Below are 18839 nucleotides of genomic sequence, written 5' to 3'. Positions count from 1 at the left end.
TTAAACTAAGGCAAAATATATTTCCCATATTACAAATACACAAGAAAACAAATACTCTTGTTCTTCAGCGATTAATAATAAAGACAATAAAGACTACAAAGGGAGAACATGACCTGATTTTTAATCTGATTTTGTGAATTAATAACTTACTGATAGAGTCAAAATTTGAATTGATTTGAAGATATAATCTTAACATTTCTCTAAATGAAAAAAAGATGAAAAGTTACATGAAAAGTTACAATGTAACACCTAGGCTGTGGTATAGATTGCACTTTTTCTACAAAAGAATATTTATTTGCTATATAGAGAGCTATAATCATAACATAGGTTGCTAAAATAAAAAGCATGACATTTACAAACATAAACACTAGAATAGGTTACAGGGATTATTGTGTGTATACTAGGAAATGTAAACAAAGAGACATACTTATTAGGAATACTAACTCCATATTTGACAAACCAAATTTCAAATATAAACCACTGGCTAATTTCAACTTTAAAGTAAAGACATTGTTTCAAATATACTGTGTAGATTATCTCATGTCTCATTTATGTTTTAGAAAATAAAAGGCTTTCTTGTTATTAATATTATTGTTGTTTCCTCAAGAGAAAGCTCATCCACCCACCCTGACACATAAAGGTCACTGACACGTGAAAGTCAATATGGAGACTGGTTTTCTGTAAATCAGATTAATGGTAATGAATGTCCATTCAGTCACTATAATATTTTGTTCCATTATGTGGTTATGCTACCATTTATATCCATTCTACTGTTACTGGACACTTAGAAGGTTTACAACATTTCTACCAAGAAAAATGCTATTGTGAATAATCTTATAAATGCCTCTTGGTACATATATGTGCAATATTTGTACTCTCAAAATCAGTACATAATAATGCCACATTCTTGCAAAATACTGTATTTTTCCACTTTTTAATTTTTTTTTATCTGGTGGGCATGTACCGGTATTTCATTATATAAATATAATTTATATTTCCCTAATAACTGATGAGATTGAACATTGTATTTTCCTCACTATTATTTCCTCTTTTATAAAATAAAATAGTCCAGGGGCACCTGGGTGGCTCAGTCGGTTAAGCATCCAACTTCGGCTCAGGTCATGATCTCGCGGTTCGTGAGTTCAAGCCCCGCGTCGGGCTCTGTGCTGACAGCTCAGAGCCTGGAGCCTGTTTCAGATTCTGTGTCTCCCTCTCTCTCTCTGACCCTCCCCCATTCATGCTCTGTCTCTCTCTGTCTCAAAAATAAATAAACGTTAAAAGAAAAATTTTTTTAATTAAAAAAAATAAAATAGTCCAATTATACCTTTGAATGTTTAAAATTAGAGTTACAAGACAAAATATTTCCCTTCCTCCTAATAATTATTTGGAGTATACTTTCCACTGTAAAAACAAAACAAACAAACAAAAACAGAATATTGAAACCTTACTTGTGCAATAGTCAATGCATATTTATTAATTTCCTACTATGTTCTAGGTGGCCTCTGGAGAAAAAAAATTCCCATGGTATCAGATAACTACCAGAAATTAGAAGATTACCACTCTTTAAAAAAATGAATAATTAAAGTTTCCTCAAACTTCCACCATCTGTCCCAATTCTATCAAGAAAAGAGTAAATCTCTGTCTATTTAAGCCACATGGAAATTCACCTAGTATTATAAAACAAAATGTCAACTCAGAAAGAAAAGCATGTGAGGGCAGTGAAAACACTTAAGACCTATTTTCACTCCATTCTTAATGAAGTGCAGAAATGTATAAAATGAGTGTGGCATAAAACATTCTCCACCCCCACCCCAGTCATATTGCATGCCAGAGAGGCCAACAAATTGGGCTGGACAGCTCACTCACTCAGTGAGTAAACATAACTTCTGAATCACTGTAGCATACAACCTTTTCCACAACATTTCAAGTCTAACATAGACTATATTAATTAACTCCTAATAATAATAACTGGATTAATTTATTCTGTAAAAATTTCTTCAGTACCTACTTCAGTACCTACTAGAAACTACACGCTAGACATGGAATGAACAATGGTGAGGAGACAAGTCCCCACCCTTTAGGGAGATTATAGTTTAATAATGAAAGTATAACATTTGGCCATGCAAATAAACCTATTCTGGTACTAAGACAATAATTTATATAGATGTCTACCGATAGAGCCTCAAATAGATAATTGTAGACTTTTACTTGGTGTATCAGAAAAGGCTTCACAGAGAAAGTTGAAAAGTGAATGGGGAGAGAGAGGTACAAAAAAAGGGGAAGAGCATTAGCACAAGCACATGAAACAGCAGCCCAGCAAGAGAACTACAGATGATTTGGCATAGGTGGGGTTTAGAGCACAATATAGAAGACAAGGGGGCCAAATAGTAAGGATCTGGTACAGCACTCTGGGGAGTTTGGAAACGTTATATGTATTTACATAGAACAACATACACATTGCATCAAAAAGGAAGGAGATTACACACTCAGAAGAAATCATTAAGAGGATTTTAATAAAGGGATTATTTACAGAAATATAGACAGGGTTGAGGGAAATCTACAGGAGAGTGAAGGATAAGTAGCTGGAACCAAGGACAGGTACAGCAGGAAGTTGTTACTATAATAGGCCTGATGGCCCTAGGGAAAGGAGGGATCCTTGATATCTTGAAAGGGCTGTAGTTGTAGAAGGGCAGTTCTACTGCATTCGGTAGAAGGAAACAGACAACCTAGTCTATTTGGAAAGAAAAGATCCAAAGGAATAACTGACCTCACTCAGTCTGCTTCCATCCATTGTCACCTTCTAGTGTCTCCTATTGTACTAAATACAACCAGAAAAGATTCAGAAAGAGTGGCTGACACAATTTATAAAGCTCATCCCGCTGGCACAAAGAGCAGAGTGGAAAAGAATGAAGACGTGTGTATGTGTTTGTGTGAGTGCATGTGCATGTGTGTGTATCTCACCTACTATGTGCAAAACATTATACATTTATGCATTTCATATACACTAGCTCTTTAAGCTTCTTAAAAATCATGAGAACTAGATATATTTACTACCTCCTTAAAAATAAACATAGGTTAGATAAATTATTTATGATCACATATCTAGCAAGTTGTAAGCTGGGTTTTCAATTCAATACTTCTTGACAGGAATGATTTACTCTAAAAGTTGTTTTTTTCCCTTCAACCAAGAGCCAATATCACATAGTATTATGGTAAAACATTTGAGGCATACCATTAAAACAAAATACACTAAAAAGGTGATCACTGTTCACACAATTATTTATTTAATACTATTTTAATGCTATTTTTAATGAATTAAGATAAATGAAAACAAAATATATCTCTTTAAAAGAAGATAAATTATCATTATGCCTGGATAGTTTCATGACACAAATAATTAAAATAAACTCAATTCAAAATCTATTGGAATTAATAATAGTTCAGTAAGGCAGCCAGTCATAAACATATATATAAACCTAGTTAAATAGCTTTCACATATACTTATAATATTTGGTTAGAAAATACAATGATATGAAAGTGGCTAAGATATCAGATCCTAAAACTTCCTGAAACAAAGAAAAAGTCATTTTTAATCTATTTGAGATAATGGATGCTAGCTAAATTTATTGTGGTAATCCTTACAGAACACATGTAAGTCAAGTCATTAGGCTATACAACTTAAATTTATACAGAAGACATTCTTTAACATTTTAGCCATTCTAATAAGTGTGTAGTGATATATCATGATTTTAATTTGCACTTCTCTAATGAATAATGATGTTGGTAGTTTCATGTACATACTTGTGCTTAATATATATTCTTTGGTGAAATATTTATGCAAATATTTTGCACACTTTAAAAGAAAATGGGAAAACAATTGCAAAAATATTAAGGTTTCTTTATATTTTATGTAAAGTCCTTTATTAGATACATGCTTTGGAAATACATTCCCAGTCTCTGGCTTATATTTTCATTCTCTTAACAGAGTGTCGCAAAAAGCAGAAATACTTAATTTTTATGAAATTTAACTTATTCAGTTTTCTTTTATGAGTCATGCTTTTGATGCTGCACCTAGGAAAGGCTTGGCAAGATTTGGCAAGAATGTAGAGGAACTAGAACTCTCATAAACTAATGGTGAGAATGTCTAGTGGTGCAAGAAATTTGGAAAACAGTTTGGCAATTTCTTAAAAAGTTCAACATGCATTAGCCATATGATCAAGATGTTCTAGTTCCAGGTGTTTCCTTAAAAGAAGTGAAGGCAAACACCCATGTTAAGACTTGGATATGAATGTTTATGACACCTTTGTGTAATAGCCTAAAACCAGAAACAATCCAAATGTCCATAAATTGATGGATAGATAGATAAACTGTGGTGTGTTAATATAGTGCATTACTATACATGGGGAAAAGAAGAATGAATTATTGATATAAAACACAACATGGATGAATCTCCAAATAACTGTGCTAAGTGAAAAAGCCAGACTAAAAAATAGTATATACTGTATAATTCCATTTATACACAATTCTAGAAAATGTAAACTCATCTATAGTGACCAAAAGCAGTTTAAGTGTTTGCTTGGAGACAGGGGGTGAGATATAAGAAAGGGGGTGGGAAGAAGAAAGAAATAGGGAAGTACACAAGAAAATTCTTGGGAATGATGGATATGTTCATTATCTTGATTGTGGTGATGCTTTCATAATGAATACATGTGTCAAGACATTTCAAATAGTAAACTTTAAAATATGCATTTTATTATATGTAAATTATGCCCCAGTAAAGAGGTTACTAAAATGTGCTGTATATGTTATGTATACACATTTATACATATCTGTATAAAAATATATACATATTTTTTCCTTCTTCATTAGGTACTTGTCAAAATCTAGCATGACCTGGAAATATATATTGGGAAAGTATATATTTTGGGCAAAATCCTCTTGTGAAGATTTATTCTCCACTGCATAAATGGTACTATCTCTGTATTATGGCTATAATACATATAAAGCTTTTTAGATCAACAATACATAATTAAAGCACAATAGAAAACATGGATAAAGGCTATGATCATATAGCTCACATCAACACAAATAAATACAAATAGTCAATAAGTGAATGAATACAAATAGTCAATAAATAAAGAAAAATTTAGCTCAAGAAGGAAGCAAAGAAATGAAAATTAAAATAATTATGTGATATCTTTTACTGTTGTTCTATGAAATTGAATTTTTTAGAGCTAATGTTCACTGCTAGGGACAATATTAATTAGTTTACCCTTTCCAAAAATAAATGTAGCTAAAAATATAAAGTGCCTTTATATTATCTGTCTTCTTTTACCTACCAATTATTCCATTTCAAGGAAATTATTCTAAATAACCAGAAATCTAATAATTGCTCTTAGCTGAAAAATTAGTTTCTATTGCTTTCAAATAAGAATTATAAATGCAAAAAAATAGGAACTGTAAAATTATTAAATTTGTTTGTAATATCAAATAGCAAAGGGTGAGAATGATATTTGAAAATTTTAGCCATAATAATTATCATTAAATACATAGAGAATAAATGCTTCAAAGAAGAATTCTAGCCAATATAGTTTTCAGTCTGGCTTGATGACAAGGATCTAATGCAGAAGAAAGAGCATTGACCCATATGCTGATGGAATAACTTGCTGTACAGCAAGACCAATGTAGTGGCTCAATTTGAAACTAAACTCCACGGAGATCATGAGATAGAAAGTAGAGTTACAAACCCACCGAGGACCATAAAAGAATGTTGCAAACACATTATAGATTACTTACCACACTCTCTTTAGCCAAATCAAGGCATGCACAAGCCACAAGCATATCATGTCAACCCTGAATATTAAGAAACCAATTAAACCACTTTCTGCAAGAATAAATGTTTAATAGATTAAACAGAAAGAGAAACAAATAAGGAATTCTGTTCCAAGCTTTTAAAGACCACCAAATAGTTTACTATCTCTCTGCAATTAGACCCAGGATTTGACAGTTAAACAACAGTGACTATGCAGGCCTACACTCTACTAGAAACAGCCAAATCTTTCTAAGAGTTTCTAGATATAGCATTACTTGGGTCTAGACTTGATTTCCTAAGTCTCTCCAAAATGGTTTTTTCATGCCATTAGATAACAACTCCCAGAGTACAAAAGCATCCTGCCCATATATAATGCACAATTTTATTATACAGAAGAAATTAAGATACTTTGTTTGATAAAGTTAGAAGTAACTTCATGATGACGTTGTCTGTGAGAATAATTACAGTAGGAAGGCAACTAATGTCCTTTGTAAGGGCATACATAAAATTTTTAACAAAAACTTGCATTTTTGTGGTAATTTCACTAAACAGTTGTTATAAGAAACATTTTTCATATTCTATTGTCTTATTATAATACAACACATGATAAAAAATCCCCATTAGAGTCATTCCATTCTGATCTCTCAGTGCATGATGTCTGCTTTCTATTGCACTTATAAACCTAATAAGTATTTATAACAAATATTTAGTAAAATATTTCCATGAAAAAAGTATTCTAACTTGAAATGCAAAAATGAGTAGCCACCCAGGACAAGAAGTCTTAGCTTTAACATTCACATCTATGTTGAAATAATATACACCATATTATGGACTTAATGTTTGTGTCCTCTCAAAATTTGCGTGCTAAAATCCTAAGCCTCATTATTATAGTGTAAAGATGTGGAGCCTTTGGGAAATGATTAGGTGATTAAGAATGGAGTCCTCATGAATAGGATTAGTGTCTGTGATATTGTGATTTACAAGAAATATATATTTGGTCATTCATTTGATCATTCAAATGGCCAAATATATATTTCTCACACATATTTGATCTTTCTCCACAGTTCCGAGCTCACAGCTCCCAAACCCTTGGAATTTCCTTAGTGTTAAGATTGACAAAGGTGTCTTGTTAATGAAGTAACTTTTGCACCCCACCTGAGCATATGGGCTGGTTACCAAAGGAACCAACCATGTGATTGAAGTGTTGGAGCTTTCAATCCCCCCTCACTCCCAACCCTTCCCATCTCCCGGGAGGGGAGGGGGCCTGAAGACAGAATCAATCACCACTGGCCAATGATTTAATCAATTGTGACTTTGTAATGAAGCCTCCATAAAAGCCAAAAAGGACGGTTTGGAAAGCTTCCAAGTTGGTAAACAAGAGGAGATTTGGGAGATTTAGCACACCCTGAGAGGGCATGGAAGCTTCATGCCCCTTCCCACATACCTTGTCCTATGCATCTCTTTTATCTGACTGTTCCTGAGTTATATCCTCTTGTTTGTTTGTTTTGTTTCAAGTTTAATTTAAATTCCAGTTAGTTAACATATAGTGTAATACTGAGGAGTATTTGGTGATGCATCACTTACATATAAACCCCATGCTAATCATAAGTGCCCACTTAATTCCCATCACCCATTTAGTCCATCCCCCACCCATAATAAACAAGTGATCAAAGAAATAAAATGTTTCTCTGAGTTGTGTGAGCTACTGACCAAATTAATCAAACCCAAAAAGGGGGAAATAGAAACCTGTGATTTATAGCCTGGGCTTGTCACAAGCATGGGGGTAAGGGGTAGGAGGAGAGGTGATGTCTTGTAGTAGTGAACTCTTCATCTGTGGAATCTGATGCTATCTCCAGGTAGTGTTAGAATTGAGTTGAATTCTCGAACACCCTGCTGGTTGCTATGGGGAACCCCCACAACTCCACACATGGAAATTGAGTCTCAGAATACCAAATTTAGTGCCCTTATAAAGAGACCCCAAAGAGTTCTCTCCCGTTCCTTCATGTGAGGACACTGCAAGACAGCCATCTGTGAACCAAGAAGGCCCTCACCAGATACAATCTGCCTTGACTTAGACTTCCCAGCCTTCAGAATTGTGAGAAATAAATTTTTGTTGTTTAAAGCCACCCAGTCTATGATATTTCTGTTATAGCAACCCAAATTAACTAAGGCATCTGTACAGTGAAAAAAATAATTTTCACAAGAAGCATTGTAATAGAAATACAATATGGTGTATTGTAAAATACAGTTTGCTTATTCCAAACAAAAGAACAGTATAAAAATAAAATTTTTAAAAATCCTAGTTAATTTGGGATGAAATAGTCATTTATGAAACTTTAGTATGAAAATATTACTGGCAACTTTGTAAACTAATGTAATATATCATAAATAATTAATAGACATTATTTATTCATAAACTATAAGAGAAATTTGCATATTCTTTCTTGAAGAAATAAAAAAAGGGACACACTTATTCTGAGATACAGGAATCCTTTTATACTTCAAATGTAGCAAGCACATAGCAAAATCTTTTGTATAAAAACCTATCAAGATATGCAAGATTCTTTGGCAAAGGGAAGATGGAATTGTACAATGTACCATGTATTATAGACTAAGTAATATACATGGAGCTTTACATTTTTAACTTTATTCAGGTTTCACAACAATGACCCTATAAGGTTAATAATTGTGCCCATTTGATTTTTTAATTTAATTTCATTTTAACCCCAGTATAGTTAACATACAGTGTTGTATTAGTTTCAGGTGTGCAATATAGTGATTCAACAATTCCAGACATCACCCAATGCACATCCCAAGTTCACTCCTTCATCTCATTGTGCCCATTTTATAGATTTAGTAAATTGTGTATCAAGAGGTAGAAGTTCGCCCAAGATCACACAACCAGTTATTAGAGGAGTCCAGTTTAGAACCCAGGTCTCTGAGACTCCAGAGTCCAGGCATTTCACAATATGTGCATCCCAAACGTCACTTTGACTCTTACTATTATAGACAGACCAAGATTCAGTGCCTTACTCTTCTATAATATCAACCTACTGCCAAGGAATCTAATTTCTTTCTATCTTTTGCTAACTCATCTCCTAAACACAAATTAACTCTCTTCATTTAGTTCCTGTCTTATATTATACATGATCACTGTTTTCTGTCAAAAATTGAAATTACTTGTAATATTCTGACCATTCTTTATTTTTTCTTTTTTAAAATCTTTTTTTAAGTTTATTTATTCTGAAAGAGAGAGAAAGAGGCAGAGAGAGAGAGAGGAAGAGAGAAAATCCCAAGCAGGCTCCTCATCATCAGCACAGAGCTGGATGCGGGGCTCGATCCCATGAACTATGAGATCAGGACCTGATCCAAAATCGGGAGTCAGACGCTTAACTGACTGAGCCACCTAGGCACCCCACACCATTCTTTAATTAACCTATGTTCCCTTTTGGCTTGAAATAAACACTTTCTTTCCTACAGGTAAGTCCCCCCTCCCCAGTCAGTTTTCATCAAAACTCTGTATTTTTAACAGAATTAAACCCACACATTATTTTTCTCTCATCAGCATACAGCCTTAAAATATAGTTTGAGATTGTAATTCCTCATCTTATATGCCATTTCTTTGGAAAACAACAGTGTAAAAACCATATTGCATTTGGATTTCAAGCAGCCTGAATCTAAAAAGCAAAAATCCTCATGTCCTTCCAGGGAGCAATTCCTCTGAGTCATTCCTGAGAAGGGCTCTGCATCACTGCTCCACTGAAACATAATGATCTTCAGACGCCTCATTCTCTCAGAGGAAACATCTTTAATTGGAGAAAGTAGTTGAAAAAAACAATTGGGCCAAGTATTCTCAGAGGATCTTAAACTGCTTTTCACAGCTCATTTATAAGTTTGTCTCTTCTCTTACCCTTTCCACGACCCCCACAAATATACATGTATGTCACTTTTCTTTTCAGAAATTAGTCATTTATAAAGAAACCAATTATTTTTACCAAAGCAATCCATAATTGCATTTTAAAATCTGGTGGTGTTACAGGCAGTGCAATCAAATACAAACATGTGAGAGTGTTAGATCATTTGTCCAGGATATTAGCTGTTAGTGGTCAAGTTGAGCAAAGAATCTGATGTGCTTCCAGGACTACCAATTGAAAAGTGCTCATGTCTTAAAAAATTAAATAAAATCAAGTTCTATACATAGAATTCAGGCTACTGTCATCTCTGAGAGCAATCCACATAGCCTCCTGAGGTTACCCCAAATCTTCTGCACCCACAGTCAGCTCTCCACACATGACCTATTACTATTTAAATCATAATGCGTCACTCCCTTTTTGCCAGTCACACCTAGATAAAAAATCTACCATGACCTACAGGACTCTAGGTGATGATCCAGTTCCTGGTAACATCCAAAGCCTCATTTCCACCTTTTCCCCTCAATCATGCATTTTCACAGCACTGGTCTTGTTGCTAATGTATTTTTTTCAATTTACAAAGCATGTTGCCATCCTGGGCTCTCGCGTTGTCTGCAATGCACTTCTCCAAGATATTCGATTGGCTCGCTCTCTCATTTCATGAAATTATCTGATCAACGTCACCTTTCAGAGAAGAGTTTCCTGATCATTTTCATCATGCCCTATCCCCCTATTCTGCATTAGCTTTTCTCCCTAGCATTTATCACTAACTGATATAATACATTATGTATTTATTATCTCTCTCTCTCTTACATTAGAATATAAGCTTCCATGAGGGTAAAGATATTGTGTGTTCACCACTGTGGTCCCAATACCAAGAACATTGCCAGAAACATACACAGAAGTTCAAAAGTATATGTTGAATTCATTAATTAATGGCTGTAAAATATTAAATCAGTAAAATTTATTTATAAATTAAAATTCCAAGTCATGTTTTAGTTCATAACTTTTGATGTTATTTATTCATGATCCATTTCCTCCTCCTTCTGAAATACTTTCTCTTTTGAAATGTTATCCCTTACCAATTGCATGTGAACTCAGTAAGAACTATCAATAAAAGTGTACTGCCCCCTCAGCAGTTATCTAAGGGATGGGTATAAAAACAAACTATAAAAATCTGGTTCCTTATCCCTGAAACTAAAGTGTGAGCCTAAAAACTCTCAAAATACTTGTAGCTGATTGAGTCCAGTGTTATATTTGGAGAAGACATGCAGAGGTTATCTAGTTCATATCACTTCCAGCATCTAGTAGTTCTATTTGGGGAGCTACCCAATATTCTTCCATAGGCTTCCCCTCTCTCCCCTACCCTGTTTGTTTGTTTGTTTGTTTGTTTGTTTGTTTGTTTGTTTAAATTAACCAGAATCAGTTTCCGTTGCTTACAATCCAAACTCCTAACACACATGACAAGCGTATATTCAACCCAATATGCCTTAAAATAAAAAATTTAACAGAAAGTCCCCCAACCCTTTTTTCTCTCTCATCTTTCTCTCTCAGTCTGTTCTCCACACACACTTTCCAATTACATAGCATCCTTTAGTTACTCAAACCCCACCTCTCTGGAGACATCTCCCAGACATGCCCTTTCCAATGATTTTAGTGTTTCAAATCATTTATCCTTCCTCTGATCTAGCATTGTTTACTCAAAACTGCTGAATTAAAGTAGAAGTTATGTAATCAATATGATTAAGCCAAATCTTGCCAAGTTATCAATAATCGATAGCTTCTTAATCTTGCCATGCATATTTGCATTTCTTTAAAAGGAGGTTACTCAAAATTTGTTTGTTCAAATTTCAGGCAGAATGACAAAGTGAAGAATTTTAGAAAGCATAAGGTAGCTACTCTTAAAAATGTATTCAATCATATCACTAAAGCAGCCCATTGATCTGCTCATGGTTCAATTACAGATAAAGAAAGACATGACAACTTATCCATCAATAAACAGATTTTAGTTGAACTACTTTTGTGACTACATAAAGCATATAGCCCCACTGCAAATGTTGACTGAGTCACAGAGACCTATGATGTTACTAAATACGGCTAACATATCCTAAGCACCCCCTCTATCCCTGATACCTGAGTTTTGGGGACAAAACCAATGATTCATTTCTAACCAATATAATATGACAAAGGTAATAGGAGATCCAGGTCACTGATTAGATCATACAAAACTTCATCTTAGCACAATAGGAGAAAGAGAGACTCTCCCTTGCTGGCTTTGAATATTTAAACTTCCATGCTGTGGGAAGGCCTGAGAGAGGGTGATCCAGCAAAGATCTGTGGACCTGTAAGAGCTGAAATGGGCCCTCAACTGAGAGTCAAGAAGAAAGTAGAGACCTCAGCCCTACAACCACAAGGAATTGAATTCTTCCAACAACACCCATAAGCTTGGAAGAAGAGCTCATGCTCCAGAAAGGAGTGTAGCCCTACAAACATTTTGATTGAAGCCTTGAGAGACATGAGCAGAGGACCCAGCTAAGCCTTGCCCAGAAAGATAATAAATGGATGTTGTTTTAAGTCATTACATTTATGCTAATTTGTTAAACAGTAATGGAAAATGAATACACTAGTGTACCAATGAAACAAGAAGAAAAAAGCATGTCTGTAGAAGAACAAATATAGATTGTGGATTTAGCACATGCAATGCTCTTTTATTACTAGCTGATCATGTCCACTTCAAAGGTTGATATGAGGAAGAATCAGAATTTTATGTATAGAAATTAAGGCTTTGTGTGAATATTAAACATAAAAGTGAGTTCCCCTCTCATTTACTCTGCCATTATGTCTCAGTGAGTAACACAGCCCCACCCATTGACAGCAGTCAAGACCTGCTACCTTCATTCTGAAGAGTCATACTTGGCCAATTCCGAGCCACTGAAAGTGGGAGCTTGATGTTATTTCAGGATCTCCTCTACCTACCCATCCATTCTCTCACATGTGAGCGAGGGGGTAGATTCTGGAAATTGCCACCATCCCAACATCTATTGTCCGGGGTATTTGGAGATTGGTTGTTAAATGGACTCCATGAAGGTCCACATAAGAATGCAGCAGTAGATCCTTTGTCTATTCTACTTTGTGTTTGGATATCCTTCTACCGTAGTACCTTCTTTAGTCTATTGCTAAGGTGGTACAGGGTTTTTATCCATTTGTAGTTTCCATCCTGACTTCAACCTAGATTTACCTTAGTATTGCAACACTTTGCCAGGGAACCATAGCTGCTCAGCTCCTCTTGCAGCTTGTAAGAACTTTGTTTTCTTGAAAGTGCTACCTTGTTATTTTCAGAAAGACAGAGATTACCCCATTGAAAATCCTCCAGCCCAGTACAATTTGAAATCATAGGTGAGTGACTCACAGGCTTCTAGACACTTAAAAAAATTTAATCCAATACAATTTTTGCCAGCATTATGGTTTAATGGAATGAAAGTGGCTATAACTCCAGTAACTTTGAGTACTATAGTGATTTTCTACCAAAGCATATTTTTAACATATTCAATGAACACATTCTTATTAAATTTTCTATTTTTACAGCTTACCAGTTTAATTATACCCATGTATGGCAGGTGGTTATGATTTCCTTCTCCATAATTCCCTCACACCTACTTTCTTATAAAGAGACTAGTAATTGCTGTGTTTATTTCATTGTTGATGCTATAAGTAAAAGCATCAGAAATTTGACTATTCTCAAATTTCCTGGAAACTCTGACCGACCATATTTTCTCAAATTTGCAATGAGAATTTTCAAGAAAAGTGCTTATAGCATTGAATTCTTAGTGTATTCCTCCAAATATAAATGCCAGATTTTTATTTGCTCATTCTATGCTACTGTTTTTTTCTTTCAGGGACAATTCTAGTCTTGACACTTTCCTCTTCATTTTGTTTGTGTTGTCAATCAGTATTCCATTATCACATTTTCCCACGGTCTCATTTCAACTTTAATTTCATTCACAAATCCAATACCATATCTGGTAACCAGCCTCCACCCATATTTAATCCCTCCTCTCTCCTTCTCCCTCTCCTTCAGGCACTTGTGCCCCAATCATGGTGCAAAGTGTTCCAAGAAGTTAAAAAGAATATGAGATAAGTTTATATAATGGCTGTGCAATGGAGAAGACAGTTTAAATTCTGTGAAGAGCTGACAAAACATAAACTGATGAAATCTTAAACATAATTTTGATTTAATACAATCAGTAAATAACACCTATTTTGCTTGCAGCTTAAAATTAAAATGATGTGCCACAACTGGATATATTACCAATATATTCATGATATGCCATGAAGACTCTATTGATGAAGACTGCATTCATCTAGAAACAGTCTTCAGCATTTCTACCTCTCCTGAATCAACCATTAGTGGTAGATTGCAACTGAAACACACTTAGCTGCAAACAACTAACTTAAAAAAAAAAGTGGACCTATTCAAAAGTATTATTCAATAAGAAGTACTAAAAATACTTACAATTTCTTTAAAATATCCAGGAATTCCACTAACTTCTCTTCAAAATTTTTTGGTTCATATAAAGTAGGGCCACCACGTGCTTTTTTAACATGGATAGCTATATTGTGAGAATCATCAGGTTGTTGGTGTTGAAGTTCTTCTGTGTCTTCAGTAGGTTCTCTGAACAAAGGAACACAACAGATTATGGTGTTGCATATTGTATAAAAATGACTGACATGTGGCAACTGCATGGCTCAGTCAGTTAAGGGTCCAACTCTTGATTTCAGTTCAGGTCATGATTTCAGTTTGTGAGTTCAAGCCCTGCATTGGGCTCCATGATAACAGTATAGAGCCTACTTGGGATTCTCTTTCTGCCCCTCCCCACACTTTCTCTCTCTCCTGTGCACGCTCTCTCTCTCTCAATAAATAAATAAATAAATAAATAAAAAACCAGACAGGTGCTATGACATCCCTTCCTCTAAAAAAAAGAGTACCATTAACTTTTACTTTACTGTTAAGAGCAAAATTGCATTGTTGTGAGATAATATGGCATTTTAATAACGTATGCCTTTTCATTGCCTTAGTTCTGTTTTTTCACCCAGACATCAGTAGTGGTGTTACATGCGTCCACTTAAAAGTGGACATACATAAAATACTTTCCACATTCAGAGCCTGATTATACATATTATAACTGTATTAAGTGATTGAACCATCTTTTGTAATTAGATGTATATAACTTAGTAAATATTTGAAGTCAATGGTCAATCCTTCTCTTTAGAGCCATTCACTTGTTTTTTGGTGTTTTCTTCACACCAATGATAAAATTGCTTTTTTAAAAACTTTTGTTTCCAACTGGTAAATTGTGATCATCTGAAAGCAGCCGATTTTCTTTATCCTGGTGCTATAGTATGTTATACACCCAAGTTCCCAGGAGATGTACGGCTGAATAACCATTCCCCATTCATTTTTCTAGTTCCACACACTTCTATTAAGAGGTCACTAAAAACCTAAGAGCAAAAACTAATGAATGCTAATGAATGCTATTATCCTTAAGAAAAAAAAAATGTAGAGAAGATGATAAAAGCCCAAATGACCTGTAATTATATACATGAGAATATTAAAATCATACTTAAATATAAGATAAACATTATGTGGGATAATAATAATAATAATAGTAAATAATCACATTAACATCTAACATACATTTGAGTTTTTGTGCTGGTTGTTCTGCTAAACATTATATGCACATATCTCATTAACATTAACCATGTGAAATAAACAATATTATCCCCCATTGATAAGATAAGGAAATTGCAGATTAAAGAGTTTATATAATTTGTCTTACCACTCATAGCTGCTTGTTAAAGCTTAGTAGTAAAGCTTACTTGATGTATACACAAAGAAGATAGCCTAGCATAACTTACAAATATAAAATTAAAAGCCAAAATCCATTTCCCTTTCTATCATTTTTACAGAACCTCAAACATTCCTTCCAGACCTAGAACACCACTTCAAACTCTATCCCTACTTACTCCTATAAATAGTAACCACAGTAAAACTCAGCAATGATGAGAATTCAGGTATAAAGCAATTTGCTTTTCTCCACCCAGCCTGGATACTAAAATGCAAATGAAACGAAGATCTTATATACTAAAAAGGAGAGGTCTGTGGACTGGAGGGAAAAGTGAAGGTAGATATAGCAGCTTTGTGGCAGGAATATGCAAAGTGAGTCCCCATGGACCTAGTATTCTTCTGGCCCAAGTTCATCATATTTGCCCAAGGTGGGCAACTCCTGAATTTTCTACTTCATGTTGTAAATCTCAAACTAGCCAAAGGATTCAAAATAGTCCTCAACGACATTTAAGCCTCTTGAAATTAACCAGGAAATACTAAACCACCCAAAGCAATAGAAACAAATAGGTGGTCAGACACATTAATTGATTAGTTGATTAAATTGTGCCCTATACTCTTCAGGAAATGGTAGAAAATTATCCTCATCATTACATAGTAAAATTAGCAATAATGCAATATATTAAATATATATAATATACAAATATATAATAGTATGGATAATCTCATGCCAACAAATTTGAAACCTTAGATGAGATAAATCACTGTAAAAGTACAAATTACCATGCTGATAACATAAAGAAAGAAACTTTGAATTGTTCTAAATATTTTAAAGAATATAACTAAGAAGTAAGAATCCTTCCACAAAGAAACTCCTGGCCAAAATGGCCTTAATGATGAATTCTAACAAACTCCTAATAGACAAATAAACCCAAATACTTGCAGAAAATACAAAAGACAGCTATACTTTCCAGCTAGTATTATGAAGCCAACGTAGCCTTAATATCAACATCTGGCAAGGATATTACAAGAAAATTACAAGCCAGTATCACTGAATATAGATGCAAAAATCCTAAGGAAAATATTAATAAATTGAATTCAGTAATAATTTTTTTTAGATATAAAGCATAGCCTAGTTAAGACTATGCCAGGAATACTATTTCATGAATGTTGTTCAACATATTAATGGAATAAAATAATCATGATTATCTAAACATTTCATGTGATAAAACATTCATGTGTAATATAAACTCCTACAAAACTGGAAATAGAATTTTTTTTTTCTTTTCTTTAGAGAAAGAGAGAGAGCACACAAGTAGGGGAGAGGAGCAGAGGGAGAGAGAGAAGACTATTAAGCAGGCTCCACATTCAGCATGAAACCCAACACAGGGCTTGATCCCACAACTCTGGGTTCATGACCTGAGCCAAAATCAAGAGCCAAAATCAAGAGTCAGATGCTCAGAATGAGCCACCCAGGTGCCTTGAAGTGAACTTTCTTAATATGACAAAAGACAAACATCAGTTGTATTTCTGATTCCTTACTTTTTTTTCTTAACGCCATTTACTCAATTTTATTGCAATATACCTAAAATATAGCAAGGAATACGTGATGCCATCAGCCATTAGTAAGCATGGCTTCAAAAGTTTCCCCCATTTCCTCATGAGACACACTTGGGTTATAAAGATGGTTACCCACCTGCTTAGGATGAGGTCCTATCATGCCATGTAAAGCCCTAACATGACCAGGACTTCACCCATGCAACTTCCAATGCAACCACAGAACACTGGCCATCACTGGATAGGGTGAGCCAGTTATCTTCTGGACAATAAGGTTTCACGACAGTCTGCTTAGCCAATATGTTCCTTATTATCTAATGGGGGAAGGCACTAATAGGTTAATTAGTCCCTAAATGTGTTATTGAAAGTTGTTAAAAGTGATATGAAGAATTTATACATGTTATGAATAACAAGTATAGGATACTTATAAGAGTGTAAAAATAGGTGACCTATTTTGCTTGCCAGGAAAAGACAATGTCTCAGAGAGAGATTTAAACTGCCACACAAGATAAAAAAAAGTTAAAAAAAAAATATTCCAGGAAGAAGGTACAAGAAATTTTCTTGCAGAAAAAATTTCTAAAGATGCCAAATTCTGCTCAAAAATATTTTGACCCTGGGGCAAAGGGTGTATCAGTCGGTTGTGTCTGACTCTTGAATTCGGCTCAGGTAATGATCTCAAGGTTTCTTGAGTTCAAGTCCCACATTGGGCTCTGTGCTGCCAGCACGGAGCCTGCTCGGGATTTTCTCTCTCTCTCCCTCTCTCTCTGCCCCTCCCCCACTTGCACTATCTCTGTCTCTCTCAAAATAAATAAATAAGCTTAAAAAAAAATTCTGACCCTGTCAAATAGACATAGCCACTGTACAACAGATTAATATTCTCTGTTAATCTTTTCATACTTTTTTGATATCGCTACATCTAATTATTTCTGAATTAATTTTTACTCAAAGCAAATGATAGGGATACATGAAATTATCCACAGAATTGATGGTTACCATAACTAGCAAGTAATTAGGCAATTCTAGTTATTTCTCTGCTATTGACTTTTTAAGGTTTTTGGCATTGTTCCTATTGATTATTAAATTAAAAAATACATAATATATTGTAAGTTTAAAAGTAACAGTAAAATGAATGTTAATGTACCTACCCAGATCTTTTTTTTTTTTAATTTTTTTTTTCAATGTTTATTTATTTTGGGGACAGAGAGAGACAGAGCATGAATGGGGGAGGGGCAGAGAGAGAGGGAGACACAGAATCGGAAACAGGCTCCAGGTTCTGAGCCATCAGCCCATAGCCTGACGTGGGGCTCGAACTCACGGACTGCGAGATCGTGACCTGGCTGAAGTCGGACGCTTAACCGACTGCGCCACCCAGGCGCCCCTACCCAGATCTTTAAGGTACCCATGGCACTGTACAATTACTCTTCCATGGACAGATACATAGCACTCACTCCAGAGATAACCACTACACTGAAGTTTGTTCCTATTATTCCCTTGGTTTTCATTATACAGATTAATCAAAAATATATGCATCCCTTTAAAAACCCAATTTTTGTTTTGCATATTTAGTTTTGCACTTGATAGAAATGAAGTGATTCTTATGAATTCCATAACTTGTTTTTTAGTTGTTGTTCATTGTGTTTATGAGATTTAATGACTATAGTTCATTCATTTTACTGCTGTATAAGATTTCATTATATTTATATACCACAAAGGGGAT

At 34.5% G+C, this 18839-nt stretch overlaps 1 protein-coding gene across 6 annotated transcripts in view; it reads right to left on the bottom strand.

Annotated features, from left to right (window-relative positions):
• The window catches only part of CNBD1 (cyclic nucleotide binding domain containing 1), a 511584-nt gene that overhangs the window by 399505 nt on the left and 93240 nt on the right, over nucleotides 1–18839 (bottom strand). For all 6 annotated transcript variants that reach the window (XM_047842481.1, XM_047842482.1, XM_047842480.1 and 3 more), the window contains one exon: nucleotides 14237–14395. In XM_047842481.1, the coding sequence (XP_047698437.1) occupies nucleotides 14237–14395 (159 nt within the window). The remainder of the gene's footprint in view (nucleotides 1–14236; nucleotides 14396–18839) is intronic.

Source organism: Prionailurus viverrinus, chromosome F2 (genome assembly GCF_022837055.1).
Source record: "Prionailurus viverrinus isolate Anna chromosome F2, UM_Priviv_1.0, whole genome shotgun sequence".
In the NCBI taxonomy this organism is placed as follows: Eukaryota; Metazoa; Chordata; class Mammalia; order Carnivora; family Felidae; genus Prionailurus; species Prionailurus viverrinus.
The sequence above is the reverse complement of the archived record's forward strand: the minus strand, read 5'-3'. Positions and strand labels throughout refer to the sequence as shown.